This window comes from Nyctibius grandis, chromosome Z, assembly GCF_013368605.1.
Source record: "Nyctibius grandis isolate bNycGra1 chromosome Z, bNycGra1.pri, whole genome shotgun sequence".
Classification (NCBI taxonomy): domain Eukaryota; kingdom Metazoa; phylum Chordata; class Aves; order Nyctibiiformes; family Nyctibiidae; genus Nyctibius; species Nyctibius grandis.
Window position 1 is genome coordinate 23,761,028 of NC_090695.1, and position 18,092 is coordinate 23,779,119.

General features: G+C 43.2%; 1 protein-coding gene across 1 annotated transcript in view; it reads right to left on the bottom strand.

Annotated features, from left to right (window-relative positions):
* The window catches only part of THBS4 (thrombospondin 4), a 40,513-nt gene that overhangs the window by 18,164 nt on the left and 4,257 nt on the right, over positions 1-18,092 (bottom strand). The window contains exons 3-9 of the mRNA XM_068422032.1: positions 13,979-14,226; positions 12,775-12,880; positions 7,512-7,594; positions 6,846-6,897; positions 5,326-5,498; positions 2,058-2,195; positions 1,363-1,440 (exon numbers count right to left, since the gene is read on the bottom strand). Of these exons, the coding sequence (XP_068278133.1) occupies positions 1,363-1,440; positions 2,058-2,195; positions 5,326-5,498; positions 6,846-6,897; positions 7,512-7,594; positions 12,775-12,880; positions 13,979-14,226 (878 nt within the window). The remainder of the gene's footprint in view (positions 1-1,362; positions 1,441-2,057; positions 2,196-5,325; positions 5,499-6,845; positions 6,898-7,511; positions 7,595-12,774; positions 12,881-13,978; positions 14,227-18,092) is intronic.

Here is an 18,092-nt window from a genome sequence, read left to right on the forward strand (position 1 = left end):
TCACAACAACCCCATGCAATGCCACAAGCTTGGGGAAGAGCGGCTGGAAAGCTGCCTGGTAGAAAAGGACCTGGGGGTGTTGATCCATGGCCGGCTGAATATGAGCCAGCAGTGTGCCCAGGTGGCCAAGAAGGCCAACAGTATCCTGGCTTGTATCAGAAATAGTGTGGCCAGCAGGACTAGGGAAGTGATTGTCCCCCTGTAGTCGGCACTGGTGCAGCTGCACCTCAAATACTGTGTTCAGTTTTGGGCCCCTCACTACAAGAAAGACATTGAGGTGCTGGAGCGTGTCCAAAGAAGAGCAACGAAGCTGGTGAAGGGTCTAGAGCACAAGTCTTATGAGGAGCAGCTGAGGGAACTGGGGGCGTTCAGCCTGGAGAAAAGGAGGCTGAGGGGAGACCTTATCGCTCTCTACAACTACCTGAAAGGAGGTTGTAGTGAGGTGGGTGTTGGTCTTTCCTCTTAAGTAACAAACGATAGGACGAAAGGAAACAGCCTCAAGTTGAGCCAGGGGAGGTTTTAGATTAGATATTGGGAAAAATGTCTTCACTGACAGGGTTATCAAGCATTGGAACATGCTGCCCAGGGAAGTGGTTGAGTCACCATCCCTGGAGGTATTTAAAAGACGTGTAGATGTGATGCTTAGGGACACGGTTTAGTGGTGGACTTGGCAGTGTTAGGTAAATGGTTGGACTCAATGATCTTAAGGGTCTTTTCCAACCTAAATGATTCTATGATTATTTGATTCTAAGTGAAAGGTCCAACTTGCTTCACTGCACTAAAATGGTTGTATGCTCCTTCTATGGGATCCTAACACCTTTCAAACCATTTCTACTTCTGCTATGCTTGCTCTCCTGGATTTAATATCTATGGGTATTAAAAGTGTTGTACCAATTGCAGCTCTCCTCCTCTCTGTACTTATTTAGAGGGATGTCTGGTACTGTATAAATACCCTAATGAAGTGAAGATATTACTCCTATAAAAAGAGCACCCAGGGGAACAGCTTGCTGCAGCAGTTCCCAGGTGGGAAGAGATAAGGGGAAGCAGAGGTTTAATCTTTCAAAGGAGGTTCCTTGTAATAACATAAATACACATAACTGGATGGTGTGGAGAGAAGAGTTTCTGCTGTTCCTCAGGGAAAGTGATAAGCGTACAGGTCAGATGGACATGTTAATGACAATTCAAGTAATGATTTTTTTTTTATTATTAGTCAGGAAAAGAGGAAAGGATTCTTTGGTTTAGATGAAGCCAACAAACAAATTGTATTACTCAGCTCTTCAATCAGAGACATAAATCCAGTCCTAGCCTCATGGAATTTTAAAGCAATCAATTTTTTAAAGCCACAAATGAAAAGGTGCTTACCAAAGTGTTTATGCAATGGGAATTTGCAACACAGAGTCCAAGTCCACCATTCTGACATTCATCAATATCTAAGCAGACCTAGCAATAAAACAAATCAACATGTAATAAAAACATTGTCAGTTTGAGATCCAAGTCTGAAGAAAAGCCACTAAAGTTTAAGTCTAGAAAAAGAGTCTTAGCCTCTCCTGAAACTGCTCTTAGAATGGCACATAGACTAACTTTCCAATGGATCTTCAGACACATATAAACTCTGAAGAGACACTGTGATACAGAAAATTTCAACCTTAGGATGGGCTTCTGGTTTGCCCACAAGAGTTGAGGCAAGAACTGTGTTCTCCTTGTAGGGTACTACAGGAACACACAAAAAATGACACTAAAATAGGCCTTTTCTATCATACTCTTCCTAGTTCAAAGCTAGGTTCCAGAAATCAACAGAGTCCCCTTTAAAACTGATCAGAGATACCTATGAAGATAATGACATTTTTTCTTGTCTCCATACAGGTCCTGAGTATTAGACTGTTAATACTCCCATTAAAGCCAAGCAAACACAACTTGAATCTTCTAATTGAAAGACCCGGAGCTCTGCCTAACTGCACAAGGCAATTATGGAACGACTGAAGTATAAATAAAATGCGATACATTGATATAAACCAGCACCTTGCAACGGCAGTTGCCACAGGGATGCTGCCACTCACCTGCTTATTGTTCTTGGCGTAGCTGAGTCCTACCCCTTGCACAGTTTGTCCTGTATATCCTGGGGGACAGGTCTCGCATCGGAAACCTGGAGCAGTGTTCACACATCGCACTCCAGGGAAGCAAGGGTTGTAATGACACTGCGAAGAAAAAAATGAACCAAGCACATGTTCGTGCTTCAGTAACATCCAGACTCTGACTCCATGCACAGACCTGTCAGTCAAAGGCAATGCTACATGCAATATCTGTATATTTTCTGTTCAGAGCTGGCTTACAGAGGAAACAGTTTCTGCAGGTATTTCTGACCTCAGCAGGTCATCAGCTATCTCTGTAATTTAAGTAACATTTGCATTTTTCCATTATAGACTGTGGTTGATGCCCTAAGCTCTGATCCCCCATCCTTCGTTTTGCTGGGCAACTTCAGCTTCCTTGGAGGCTGAGAGTCCCCAGGAAGTGTCCAGACCACAATATTGGGAAAGCCGCGTAACTCTCACCCACCAAAAGGTCCTGAAGTTGTGTTTTGTACACACAAAAGTGGCAGGAGCATTTTCTTTCATTTATATTTGGGCAAAACTCACAGCCAGAAGTAACCAAAACCTGAGCCAGATGAGCAGGGACGTGTCAGTGGCACTCATACATTTCTAGACCGGAGGCCCACAGACAACCCTCGGCACTTCTCCCAGAATACCACATGCCCACAGCATCACCCTTAGCCTGAAGGCACATTCACTCCATTGCCTCATGCGGTTTTACAGAACAGCTGTGACCCCTTTCACTGGCCTTGTGGTTCCCAGTTTGGGAACCACATCCCATACTGCTGCCTCTCCGACACCAACACTAGCCACTAGGTAATATTTGTAAGAGTACCAAAAACAACAACATGCCATCATGCTGCATATGGCTCAAGGACAACAATAAATAAGAAACATGAAAAAGAAATATAAAAGAGTTCTAAAAATATGCCTTTTCTTCCCCCTCCATCGCTAACAGAAAAACATCCGCAATATGGAGGGAGAACAAGCCGGAAGATATCCACCTACAACAAACATACAACTTGTAACCAAACACACACAAGGGAGCAAGAAAAGGTACATTTAGTATGAAAGCATGTTTGACGGAAAGATTTGTTAGAAGTAGGTCCACAATTAGCACACGCAAAATGTAAAACCTAGGACAGACATTTTGTGCTCCTTATTTGCTGTGGATTTTTTATTGTAGGCAGCAGAGGGCACTCAAATTACACCGTACTCAAAACAGAGCCGCAGCTCCCTAGATACAGGGCATCAGCATATGAAAGTAACGTCTTCAAACTGGTAATGAACAAGGGAGCATATTGCAGAGATAACAGCCTCAGGAAAGATGATGGCAACTCTAAGTGAGGAAGCTTCTAGATTTGTCTTTATCAGAATTTGTACATGAACTTCTTTTGAAATGCCAGTTATTAGGAAGTACAGAAATAGTTTATTCAGTAGAAAGGTGCTCTCCCAGAAGAGAATCCTAAAGAGTGTTCAAAAAAAACCCCAAAATTTTCCTTCTTAGTCTCAGCTAACTCAGGAAAACAAATAATATGACACGTCCCCTTTTATTAGACAATGAAAAGCTATTGCCGTTATCTCTTTTTCCCCGCCCCTGTGTAACCATAAATGAAAATCCAGCTGTTAAAGGAGATATTTACCGGTGAACAAAACCACACTAGACTAGGTGGCATTTTAGTAGCAGTGTCCCCGTAAAGACCTCATATAAGCAAGACTGTATCTCTATGACACCGTTTTAGCACAATTTCCTCGCTGTTTCTGAGACCAGGTCTGCCACACGGAGTGGTGGCAGGAACATGAAGGCATGTCAATATCCAGTGGCAGAGCCTGACTGCTCACAGAAAACCATGTTAATGTCAGGCTACTACAGACCAGTCTCAGTTTGTTTTCCCATCACTGCTGTCATGGGTAGAGTTGCTCCAACCCTGAAAACGGCAGGGAGGAGATTATTGCCATGCTCTGCCTCAGTCTGGGTATGGCTCAGGAGGTGGAACCCATCCATACTGGTGGGGTCCACCTAAGCTGGTTTGAGTCCCTCCCCATGGTTGTCTGCGGCATTAAACTCACACCACAGCTGTCTCAGCTTCACCTCTTGCATTCGCATTTCAGAGCTTCACCTCCATTTTTTGCGCCTTCTGTTGCAGCAGACACAGTCCATGCCATGTGAGGTAAAACAAAAGACATCGCCTACAACTCGGGAAACTGCCACACTCAACCCACTTTCTCTCCCCAGTGTTTTCACAGACAGATACAAGTTGAGCACATCGCATCCTCTCTGACGATGGCCTACAGGAGAGGGTAAACCAAAAAAGCAGTCAAAGCACTTCTCCTGTTGGCTACAAAGGAGAAAAAAGGAATTGCTTTTGCTGTTTGACATCATTAGGCGGGTACATTGGTAGTACTGTGTCATACACAGTCACAGTTAATGACCTAATTCTCCTGGTTCCCTGGTCTACTACGCCCAGGTGCTTTTCCACAAAAATCACTAAGTGGTAATGGCAAAAATCATCACACAGAAAAATGCAGCGAAGCTCTAACTGGTTTTGTTGTTTGTGTTCTGAGTGTCACATTCCAATTAACACAGGTTTTATTTAATCATTTAAGATATTGTAGATTTATTAACTCAGTCCTCAATACAAGCAAGCTCTGAATTTCTAACATATAGCACAAGAAGAAAAAATAGATTTAAGTCAACATTATCAGATTTCAACACAACCATAAAGAAGCAAAAGGAACAATAACAATAAACGTTTATTTTCTTTCATAGACTTTTAAGATAAGGCTGGAAACATGGCTCCAGTTTGGGTTGAAGAGAATTCTGACTTTGGTCTCCAAGGCTGGTTCAGGAGCACTACAACGTAAAGAAACAAAGCCCATATTGACAAGAAGTGCTTCTGCAGTTCTGCCTGTAACAGAAGCTACTACATCTTCTTGTGGAATAGAAACAACTATGTCAAAAGCTTGTTTTGGGTTTTTTCCAAACATTAAACTCCTTCAAGTGACTTTTCAACTCACCAGGGTATTTCAAGTTTTCACACATATAACCTCCATAAAGTTGCAGCAACAGCAAAATAGGGAGGTAGAATCAAATCAGAACAAATTAATATTCACTGTGCAAGCAGTCAGCAAACGCTGAAGACAGCAAGCATCAGCAACCCATTGATAAGTATGAAGCAGTTGCTTTTTAGCTTTTTTTTTCTTTTTCTTTTTAATTCTGTGAAAGTCACTATTTTACCTCATCGATATCTGAGCAGGTAACTCCATTTCCTGTGAGCCCTTCAGGGCAGGGGCCGCACTGAAATCCCTCTGCTGTCTCCACGCACCTGACTCCCCTGAAGCAGGAATTAACTTCGCATTTGGGTTTACTGCGCCTAGGAAGCTGAGTTGGAAAATTCACTGTTCCCAAACCTTTAATGCAGAAAGAACAACAGTTTCAGCGATTGAAAGAAACATCCATCATGACTTTCAGCTGGCAAGCGCTCTGAAGAGATCCCCAAGACGCTGCACAGCAGGGGCTTTGTGTTTCTGCACTGCGCTGCTACCATCTGTGCCGTGGCTGAAGAGACTTCATGCCAAGAACAGCCCAGCAGCTTGCTGTGTCCCCAGACAGGGGAAATTAAGGCTATTTTGTTAGGTCCAAGTGCTTCTCCTGGCTACTAATGGGAGCCGTCCTGCTAGGCTAGTCCCAGCACAGATCTGCTGCTGGCCAGGGGGGGAAACTCTGACAGCCAGTGACCTCAGATGGCCCAAGGGACTCAAGTGTGATGGTACAAGGCACTTCTCTGGCTAAGTCAGCAACACTACCACTTTACAAGAAAAACAGTGCCATGGTTTTGCAAGAGCGTATCTGACAGTCTACAAATAAGAGGAATAAAGAAGCAGCAGCTGCCAGCCCATGAACACGGAGCAGGACATGCAAGTACACTGGCTTAGGTGCACCAAGACCAGCCCTGGGGAAAAGCAAGTTTTTCTGAGACTGGCAGGTCCTGAACTTTGGTACTGATACATGCAGGATTTAAAGACTTTTTCTTTGGCACTTACACGTAAAGGTTAACCTGGCTGGAGCTCAACTTGAGTTTTGATGCGGCTGACAGACTGGGAGAAGAAATCAACTAAAAGGCCTGATGAGTTTCAGACCTTTCACCCAACCCAGTAAGGGACTATTTTGGTTTTTATACTCGGTGCATGTGTGTCCTGATTGTCACTTGTGTAGGAGGGCCATGCAGTGGCATTTGGGAAAGCATTTATTTCTTTCATTTAGTGAAAAGATGGAGACCACCTTTTGGGTCTTACTGCTGTTAACCAGTGACAGCCTACTCAGAATCAGATGACTTTCAGGTGGACTGCATAGGATCTTCCTCAGACTGACAACACCAGCTATAGCAGAACATGATTCCTCCCTTGCCCTTCTAAGATTGTTCATGAGTTACCTGGCAGGCAATGTCTCCCTCCCCAGGAATATGTGGCAGAGCTTTGTGGCAGAGTGAGAACTGACAGTACAGGGTGAGTGGTACTGCTTGGTTTAGTCGTGTTTTATCCCCCCAATAGGTGACTGTCAGGTCTATGGAACTGGAAGCTTTTCTCTAATGAAAATCTATTTTAAATTTCTTTCAAATACATCTAGAACTTTGGACACTGTATTTTTTAAAAAGTACTTCTTAGAAATCACATAAAGCTGATGCAACCAATACTAGTTTTAAAGCAACTGTACATCTCATCTGGTTGCCTTTTACAGGCAATAACAGGAATACTTACCACATGCTTGGCACTCAGCTATGGTATTTCTCAGAAAAGTTGTTTCTTTGACCTTGGAGATATAGAAAATAAACGTTATTTGGATACAGGCAGCTCCAGTTTGCACCTGGCTGCCAGAAGAACCATTATCATTTTTCCCCAAGATGTCACTCAAACCATGCAACATTCAAACCACAAAACACAGGCACTCTATCTTGAAATGAGATGCTCTTTGTACTCCATAAAATTAAGGACAGTGATAATGGTTGTACTTCAGTTCAGCCTTCATCAACAGGACCTTTAAGAATGACAAACTTGATGAAAGTCATACACCACAAGCAATTCCGGTTCTGACATCCATCAGCAAGTGGAACAAATGCAATTTCAGCTCTGTGCAACAGACCTACCTCTATCTAACCGTGGGCTAGGATGGCTACTCTAGTTCCTTTTCACTTAAGACACTAGATTTTCTGGATCTGAATAAGCAAGTGCCCTACATTCCCCAGTTCAGTGATCCTCCATAGTGAGCACAGGGTACCAGGACCTATATGGCTATTTCGTCTTCACTGTGTTGTGCCTCTGAGGCAATGAACTCTCACAGGAGTTTATTGCTTATGTGAATTCTGCCCTGACTCTATCAAAAGTGGCAAGCTTGGAATATTTCACACTGAAGCCTTTATACACTACCTGTTGTCTGAGAAGGTCTTTCACATCTCCCAGTATTTGGTTCATCTGCATCATCTGACCCATCAGCTGCCTATTAAAATCACCTGCAGGGAAACAGCAATGAAAAAAGAGTGCATAATGCACATACCTCCCCTCATTTGCCATGATAATTTCTGAGATACAAGATGGAAACACCTTGAAGAGCCAAGGAGGGCAGACAGTACTGTTTCTTAAGCCCTGCAGGAATCCTTAGAGCAAACACAGTATCTAGCTCCAATTTTTACAGAGTGATTTGCATAACTCAAGGCTTTTTTGGACTGAACTCCACTGTATACCACAGAAACAGGCAAAGCAGAAACCTCTCCACAGAGAGAAAAATCTGTGATTTTTTCTACCATTATTTCAGTGTCAAGGCTCTCTAGTATGACCTAACAACACTGGCAACTAATGCCGCCAGTGTTACTGGTTCCCCCTAGGCCTGAGACCAGCAACCCTAAGTGAAACCTTAGGATTTCAAGTCTGGGTTTTTGTGATAACCCATTTGGCACAGGAGGGTAAGGCGAGGGCATGAAGTATCTGTGCACACAAAGGGAAGTCACCCTCCATTGTGTATTCCATGTCACCACAACCAATTCCTGCACACTTTTCAAAGGGAAGTTACCCAGCTTTCTGAGCAAGCTCACTGTGCAGCTCCAACCATGCATCAAGAGTGCCTGCTCTGATGACAACAGTGCTTTTAATACCCATGACAGTCATTTGGCTTTTCTTCCAAAAGGCAGCTCACTACACTGTACACAAGTTTCATGGCTGCGTTTGCTTCTGGGGGGGTGCAGAGGTTGTATGGACTCACAAAACATCTACTCAACACGCTATGGACTCACACCAAAGCCAGTTCTCAATACCAAGTAACAAATTAAAGACCTCTAAGACAAGACCAAAGGTTACATCTGTAATGAGCCATAGGGAAGGACCAGAACCAACCCAAGATCTTCACATGAGACTCATCTGTTAAATGAAACACTAGTTTTGACCCAGTGACAGAGGAGAAGCAGAGAGCATGTTTAGCATAGTAATTTCTGTTTGTAGTTCACTTCTGAGTTTGTAGTTCTCTCAAGCAGCTATTTGTTTACTTACTTTACTGTTTTACTTGTTTACTTTACTTACTTATAAGTCTGTATATCAAAACAAATTCATAAATATATGCTTTTTTACACTCTAAGCAGGCAGGATATTTTGATATTATGCCCAATGGCTTCAGCGAGGTTTATTCATGTGTTACTTTTGTGAGTATTGAAAACTTATATGAAAAATGCTTTTCTTAATGTTTACCTCATTGTTTTATACTTCAAACCATGTCTAACTGTTTCCAAACATTCTAGTGGTAACTGTCCAACTCCTCATATACTACGTTTTCTTCGTTTCAGATGTTCTCATCAAAACACTGAACAAGTTTAAAGACTCGGGAACCACCTGTTCCAGAACCTGCCTCTGTTCTCATCCCAACCTTGTCTTATTTTTATCTGGGAGGTAGGCAGCACGACTTAATATCATGAGTATTTCAGAATCCCATTGTGGAACTTGGCACGCAGGCTGTCGGGACAGATGCTGGGGTCTGTTCTTGTTTTGCTTAGTTTTTTTCAACAAAGAATGGTTTAGGCATTATTGATTGAGATCTGCAAAAAATTCTCAAGATTTCAGATGCTGTTTGTTGGCTAGCGTCTAAATCAAAACCAGATCTATTCTGTACAGTTCAGTTTTGCAGACTGTTAAACTTTAAGGTGGACTAAACAGGTTATACTGCCATGAACTACATGTCCTATTTACAAATTTAGAGAGCAGAGCAGAAACAGATGACTTCCCATAGCTGGGGTTTTTTTCTCTTCCATTTAAAGCCAAGTCCTACGGTAGGCCCCACCTGCAGCAGAACAACCAGTGATCAGTGGTAAGAACTCAGAGAGACCTTCCAGGGAACTGTTGGTTCACAGTATATTGTGGGGTGGCTTTTCCCAGGAGCAAGCAGGGTAAGCAAAAGATACAGCCTGAAGCTGTACAGTTATCTGGTCCTACCATGTAGTCCCTCTCATCCGTACCCCACCTACTGAGGCAACTCCCCAATTCAGCTAGTCCCTAGGTCTATACTCTGAGTCAGTAACAACCTGAGTAATAGAATGGCTTTCACAGCAATAACTAAATTCAGAGACAGATCTGAAGAATTACTGTCCATCAGGGAACTGAAGTCCCTTGACATGCTTATTCTCTGTAAGCCTGAGGTCAAGTCAGGGAGCTACCCTGTCGTTCTCTTCCCAGGACCTTGCAGTATAGAATCATAGCATGGCTTGAGCTGGAAGAGATGTTTAAAGATCATCTAGTCCAACCCCCTTGCCACAGGCAAGGACACCTTTCACTAGGTCAGGTTGCTCATAGCCCCATCCAACCAGTCTTTGAACACTTCCAATGACGGGGCATCCACAGCTTCTCTGGGCAATGTGTTCCAGTACAGGCCCTTGGATTTAGAGCAGATGACCAGCTTCGTTGCACAGCTAATTGGCCCAGGCACGGCAAATGCACAAACACTAGCTTGTGTAATTGCAGGCCACCATGAAATGCTTGATAGGTACTTCTAGGTCTCTTGGGAGCAGTACTGGCTCAAGCACCCCACTTGCCGACATCCGGCAAAGTCAGAGTCCTGAAGTGTCATTCAAAGAGACTGTGGTTACTCGGCCAGAGATCCAGCAATTATTAAAGTATGGATGACGGCTGACAAAAAAAAAGTTTTCTGTCAGCCTATAATCCTCCACCAAAGAAGCTGCATATATAAGTTGCATGTGGAATTACAAAGAGGCAGGTTCAAAGTAAACAGAAGGAGACACCTCCTCAGACATGTGACGAATTTCTTGCCAGGAGACATTCTTGATCATGCATTCAAAACTGACCGGACAGATTAATGGAAAGAAACATATATTGAGTACAAATCACAAAGGCTCCACCTCTTAGCTGAGAGTTCTGCATACCACGAACTGCTAGAGAATAGGAAAATACTCAGGGAAAACCACACTACAACTCCACTCTCTTATACTCTTGCCCTTACATCGATATTGGCATACTATCTCTAACAGTAGCTAGGTTAAAAGAACCTTTGGTCTGGTGCAACATAGCTATTTTTTTTACACTAGGTCAGGTTCTGGTACCTACATGAACTGGATGACCTCCAAAGATCCCTTCTGACCTGAACAATTTTTGTGATCATGATTACATGCAGCACACTAATCTCATCTACCAGACTCAGTGCATCTTGCACTGTATTTTCCCACCCACATGGGAAGATCCAAATACACGTGTTCAACCTCTGTCTGATCATCATATTCTCATCTACACTGCTTAGGTGTCTCAGCCTCACAGACTGAGCATGGAGGGGATGTTGCTGTCACAGCAGTGAGCAATGACCAGGCACACAGTTAAAGCCATGTACAGTTATTTATGTACATGGCTTAATAATTATTTTCATAATTATTTCCAATTATTATGAAAATACATGGTTTTACCAAGATACATGAGTCTCACAACCCTATAAAGCTAAGCATTTGCATCCCAGCTTTTTCTAGCTGAAGGCAAAATTGTGGTTATCTGATATACTGCTCCTGTAAAAGGGCATCATGAAGCACATACAAAGTGCAAGGCAGCTGAGTTAATATTGCTGTTGGAACATTTGCACCTTTTCCTTTGGTGGAACATATTCATATGAGTTGTTTTATTGTTATTATTAATATGATACTAATTCCACTTGAAGCTTATAAGCAACTGAATTTGAAAAGCTCAGCCAGGTTGAGGCAGCCAGGGAGAGACAGTATCTCTCTGTATTACTACCATTTGTATTACTGAATAATGAGCAAAACATTACAAATGAGAAAGCTGCAAGTCTGCAGTCTGGAAACCTCGCTCACAGAGCTGTGAATTTTTCCAGGACGAAACACTGAATTACCCTTCTCTTCTACGTGCAAATGCTTATTGATTTTGGGAAAAAGAGAGACCTTTGATGATAAAACTCTGTATTTTTTGCCTAGGTGTATATATGTTAAGGAGCAAGAAAACAGAAGCATGTGCAACTGAGGGTTTACATAGCTAAAAGGCAAAACAGACTCTGTTATGACGGCACCCCACTGATGCCAAGTTTCATGTAATGTACCCAGGATGCCCTCATATAAAATTTGCATATCTTGTCTCTATTCTAATCAAAAGTAGTAATGCTGCAGGGTTGGGTCTGGCAAGGGGAACAGGAAAGGGTGTGAGACAGAGAACTTCTCATGGATCCTATTTCAAACCTGGAACTCACTTTTTTCCCCCCATGGTTGTCACATACTAACATACTGCATGCACAGAGTGAATCCATTCTTCTCCCTCACACCCACAGCAGAAAGGCAGATCGACAGGGACAAGGAAGAGGTACAGATGGGGCAGCTTAGCCCAGGTTTGCTGTGTTGAGAGATTAGAGAGCACCATTTCCCATCACAGGGGATTGCACCCAGCCCGTGGGGACCTGCAGGAATCCCAGTAGCCTCAGCTCCTTCCTTTCCTCCATGTTCCCAGCTCAGTCTCCACAACACTTAGCACAGGCAGAAAATAAATTTGTTTTGGAGCAGATTTCCAGTCCAGCAGGTGACAAAAGCCACTGCTAACTTGCGGCAGGACTAGTGGCTGCCTTGCAATGGCTTTTCCCACGCGGACCCACAGGCTCTGTAGCCATAGCACCAACATGCTCTGCAGTCTCCTGTGTCTTTCTTCACACCTTCTTCCTCCCTCTCCGGGACACTCCAGTGATCAAGAAAAGATGAATACTAGCCATGTGGATAAGTACATTGATAGGACTTGCTACTCTGTCCATCTACCTATTTTCATAAAGCCTGTAGCAGTGTATTACATTTAGGACTACTTCCTGTCTGCAACTGTCTGCAATTTGAATACTTAAAATATTATTAAGCTGACACAAACAGATCATGGTCACAAAAGTTTGTCTTCCAAATTAGGCTAAAAAGCCTCTTTTAATCATTACAGACTCCTCCTTCATTAGGACAACAACTCATTGCTTTTATCACCACCAGCAGTGACTGTTTTCTCTCCAAACTGAGCTATTTCTAAAACATTTACAGGAAATTACCATGGCTGTAATACAGTCAAACAATTGTTATTATGGTCTATAGAGCTTCTCCATGTTTTTAGTATTCATCCCATTAGCTTCTTTGCACTGGTATCCTAAGGAACAAGTTTAACTCCTGGGTGCAGGCCTTACCAGTGTACTGAGGAACAGGTTCAATTTGTTGAAGAAAACAATCCTGTAGGTTCCCCACTTGGGCAAGTGTTCCTCCAGTTACCAGCTTCAGCTCATCTAGTGTACCCTGGACTCACAAGAAAAACAGAACTCACAATTCTCGTACAACAACTTAAAAAATGTAAAATATCAGACAAAGTACATTAATTTTTTAGAAAGGTTGTCCATTTCCTAAGCATGCAGGGCTCCTCCACCGTCCCCTTCAGGACCACCCATTGCCATCCGAACTGTAATAAAATCCCTAATCTTTGCCTTGCAGATTTTCACATGGCTGTGGTTTTATTTTGAACATTTTTTTACTCTTCCAGTTCATACGATCTCACATACCAGGAAGTTCACATATTTTTATATCCGCAGCATATTAGAATTATTTTTTTTTGTTGAATTGAATCCAAAAGTCTTTTTTCTGCCCTCTCAAACAGGTTTACATTCATGTCGGGAATGTGGGCACCTTAGTGATTCTCCATATAAACAGGCTGATTTTCAAGCCTGCAACGAAACAAAGCAAGGGGGCAATTTTGGGGGCACCTTCTAATGCATATTTTGCATTAATGATGACGGAAGATGCTTGTGGAAGATACTGTTTACCTCAGACTGCTGATATGGAGATGACAGGACGCTATGCCAACCCCTGGTTGGCAGACAGAGGAAGAAAAGCTATTTTAGTCAAAGAGATGGGGATTGGACTCTCGCACCATGCAAGTCTGTAAGCCTGAGGTCTTAACCCTTCTTTTGTCTTTTTAGCCCACATGGCTTACCATGGAGAGGAAAGCCACATACAGAGCCAAGTGTTGCTCATACTGAACAACTGTAAGAAGTTGAGGAAGAGCTGCCCTTACTGCATCAACTAAGTCCTCGCAAAAAGTCAGTCCCCAGGAAAGACCTAGACTGAAGTGAGGGAGGCAGTAATTTTTTTTTTTAGTAAGTTAAAAATTGTTTTTAAAACAAATAGCATAACTATTACTGGGTTCAATGAAGCTAAGATTTCACCTGTTCCACAGGGAACTTATATTTATATTTACTTCACAAGTTAATACTCAAGTATTACTGAAGCACCATTGTACAGAGCTTGGCTGCTGTGAGGTCTGAGGTCCGGATTCAGTGATCCAGAGGATCCCTGATGATCCCTCTAAGCGCTCAGCCTGCTCCCAGTGTTCCCACTCACCTGTGCCTTCTCCTGGAAAGTACGCAACTCTACTGCCGCCGACCTCTGAGACAGCACTGAAAATGCTTTTGGCAGATCCTGAATGGCGCTTACTTGCAGGCAGTCCAGATACAACTCTATTGTGCTCGATCCCTGCTGCAGGCCACTCAGCCACAAGATGACAGCATGGGGTTTCCCATCAGCCAGATGGATGTTGCTAAAGATCACTGAATTCAGCTTCCCATCACTCTTCAGATAGCGCAGCACCACTAGTACAAAATACACAGAAGGGCTGTCAGAGGGTCGCAGATAACCCAAGGCTGATCAAGGAAGATCCTGCGGAAATCTGCAATTGTTCTGGTATTTTTCCACATGTCAGCTTTTGTAAATACAGTCCCATATGCAGATATAAATGGTAATAGTAAATGGGACATTGACTCTCAAAGCAGGATTACCAGGACTCTTGCACGACTCCCCATTTGCAAGGCATTGCTGCCTGCACAGTGTTTTGCACTGCTTTGTCCAGGCATCTCTAACTGGCTTAACTAACATCACCTTACAGGGCATAACGTGCTAAAATACAAGTGGTAAAGCTAAAGGGTGTAGTCACTGCAGTCAGCACTTTGGCAAGTACGTATCTGTAGACCTAGAAATACTCTGTAGCAGAAATGTACAACCAGAAAAATCAGTTTCAGTGATGCATATTTCGTTCAGTGAAGCCATCTGACAGTGTATCCAAATGCATCAACAAAGAAACCAAAGGAAGCATGATTCCAAGCCAATAACCTCCATTTTCCTGTAACAAATAGTAAGTAAAAACAAAATATAATGCAGAAAAGACACATTCCACCCCTAGAGATGACTAAGCCCCCTCTCAACTCTTTTTTAAGGCATTAGTGAATGACCTACTTGATAATTCACACAACGAATTCTCATCTTATGAAGTAAAATGCACCATCAAAAAACACAAAAGAAGACAAACAAAAAGTCTTACATGCTGTGTAATATTGAAAAAATGTCTTTTTCCTAAGGAAATTGGATTGGTAAGCTAGGATCTGCAAGCTAAATCTCTTAGACCAGCTAGCTAATTCTGTCCACAAAATCTCTCCCTGGCTCTCCGAATGCGTATCTGCAGAAGCAATGAGCTGAGTGCATCTAGACAGTGTATAACTGCTCTACAGCATTAGACCTTGTTTCAAAGATCCCACTGATCAGCAGCCTGCTTGTCCCTTATTTGCTCATGATAACAATTACGTGCATTGAGGACTCCAGCTGCACAGATGCCAGACATCTAAACAGTTAAGTGCTGGCTCTTGTGAACATCTGCTTGAAGTTCACAGGCTGCTACTGTTGCATCAAGTGAGAGCTCACAGATACTCTGACCTGCAAGAAATACCTACATTCACATGAGGTCAACTAAAAATTGTGGATATAGTGGAGGGAAAAACTCGTATTAGATTCAGAGCTAATAACACCTACTGAACTCATTCCATTCCACAGACCTGTTGGAGAGCAGCGTAGGGGAAAGGGACCTGGGGGTCCTAGTGGACAGCAGGATGACCATGAGCCAGCAGTGTGCCCTTGTGGCCAAGAAGGCCAATGGCATCCTGGGGTGTATTAGAAGGGGTGTGGTTAGCAGGTCAAGAGAGGTTCTCCTCCCCCTCTACTCTGCCCTGGTGAGGCCGCATCTGGAATATTGTGTCCAGTTCTGGGCCCCTCAGTTCAAGAAGGACAGGGAACTGCTAGAGAGAGTCCAGCGCAGAGCCACGAAGATGATTAAGGGAGTGGAACATCTCCCTTATGAGGAGAGGCTGAGGGAGCTGGGTCTCTTTAGCTTAGAGAAGAGGAGACTGAGGGGTGACCTCATTAATCTTTACAAATATGTAAAGGGCAAGTGTCATGAGGATGGAGCCAGGCTCTTCTCAGTGACATTCCTTGACAGGACAAGGGGCAATGGGCGCAAGCTGGAACACAGGAGGTTCCACATAAATATGAGGAAAAACTTCTTTACGGTGAGGGTGACTGAACACTGGAACAGGCTGCCCAGAGAGGTTGTGGAGTCTCCTTCTCTGGAGACATTCAAAACCCGCCTGGACGCGTTCCTGTGTGATATGGTCTAGGCAATCCTGCTCCGGCAGGGGGATTGGACTAGATGATCTTTCGAGGTCCCTTCCAATCCCTAACATTCTGTGATTCTGTGATTTCTTTTCATTTAACAAGTTATCCTCCCATCTCTCCACCACTGCTAACATACTCTCTTTGATGCTGTGATACCTCTGTTTGTCAGTGACCACCTGAGTTGCTGGGTACATGTTCCCTACTATTTTTCTAATTGCTCAGTCTAATGATTGAACCAATCCAGATTTATACCAGCATGAATGGGGCAGGGTATGTCTCCATCTTTAAAGTCTACACTAGTTCTAAAGTCTCAGCAGCTGTGATCAATATCAGGAATGTTTTCACTGCTATGTCAAAACACTGCCAGAGCTGAGATTTCCGCAAAGGTGCACGAGGTCACCAGAGACTTGCTAAAAGATAGCATTTCTTGGCAAACTCAAAGATCTGGCAACGTTGCAGGCATTTTACTTATGTGAGTATTATGCACGCCTGGTCATATGAAGGCAAGGTCTTTGGATCTGGGCCCTGCATTCAGAGTGACCAAATGCAGCAGTAAGCTAGAGAAAGAAAGAGGAGATGGTGACAGGGCCCAATATGGACCCTGCCAGAATAGTTTCAGGACAAGGAACCGTCTGGCTTGGAAGGAGGATCAAGTACTCCTTCCTCAGCCAAAGCCAAATATCCATCTGGTAAACCAAAGTAGGCTTTTGAAGGGAGATTTTGCTGGACCACAGCCTCTGCGTCGGTAAGACTTACCTCATCCAAGCCCCTGCATTACGTGTTTGCTGCTAGGATATTCTACACTGACGTTCATGAGAGTAAGTTAGTGGCTCACCTGTACTGTTTAAGAAACAGATTTTCAGTGAAACTACTAACCCTGCCAGTAAATAGGAACTGCTTCACAGAATTGTTAAGTTATATTACTTTTATCCACTTACTGCTGTTCCATAAGGGAATCGTTCAAAACGGATAAGAAACCCATGGATGCTATCTGCCTCTGAAAAGTACATTGATCTAACCAAAACAAGTTGAGCAGTAGCCCAGTAATTCAGATCTGTGCTTCAAAAACATTTAGGCATTATGAACATTTTACTGTCAGGTATACTACAACAAAACCAGAACATGAGCAAACCATTTGGAACACACTTTAAAGGATAACTAAGCTTTGGGCTACTTAGATCAGACTTGGGTGCATAAGTGGAAATATTACGCAGAGGAAGCACCATGCACATATGCACCCTTTCAAAACCATAGATACTCTAGACCCTGCATTTTGCTAAGATGCCAACGTTGGCTCACCACTTAAGTGATGACCTCCAGTCTTGAGAGGATCAAGTGATGCTCCTGGAGGCAGTTTAACTTACTGTATGAAGTAGCCATATGGGACACTTGTCACTTCCAGAGAAATCACCCGTGAAAATACTGCCTGCTACTCGCATGCTGCCATATGCCTTAAACAAGGCGCACTAAAGTAATAAGGAGGCAAAAAGACCTCCATGGAACAGCCTTGCTGCGAAAAGCCTCCCTCTGTTTGATTAGTCCTTTACAACAGGTTAGGTTACAGATGTCCCCCATCCACTCAACACTGGTCACTGACAGGACAATTTTCTTCATCCTGCCTATCTATACGCCACCATCCTGTCACAGATGCTTCTCAAATACAACACTAACATACTGAAGACAAAACCAAAAGAAGCCAAGTAACCTTACACCAGAAAGCCTCTTAAGTCTGTTAGTTAAAGTGTATCAGTAACCATCAGGCATGCAGGTATTCTTGAAAACCAAGAGAAGAGTTCGGTATGTTCAAAATTGTACGTATATAGACATATTTGTGTGTATACATATGCATTCCTATATATGTATAACATTAACACATAATTTTGTGTGTGTGTGTGAGGGAGAGAAGGGAGTATGTGTGATCTATCATTTAGTTAGCAATTAGGTAAGTCAGTGTTAGGAACTGGATGACACTTACCGACAAGTCTGTGTGATCACGTCTGATCCACCCCCAACACAC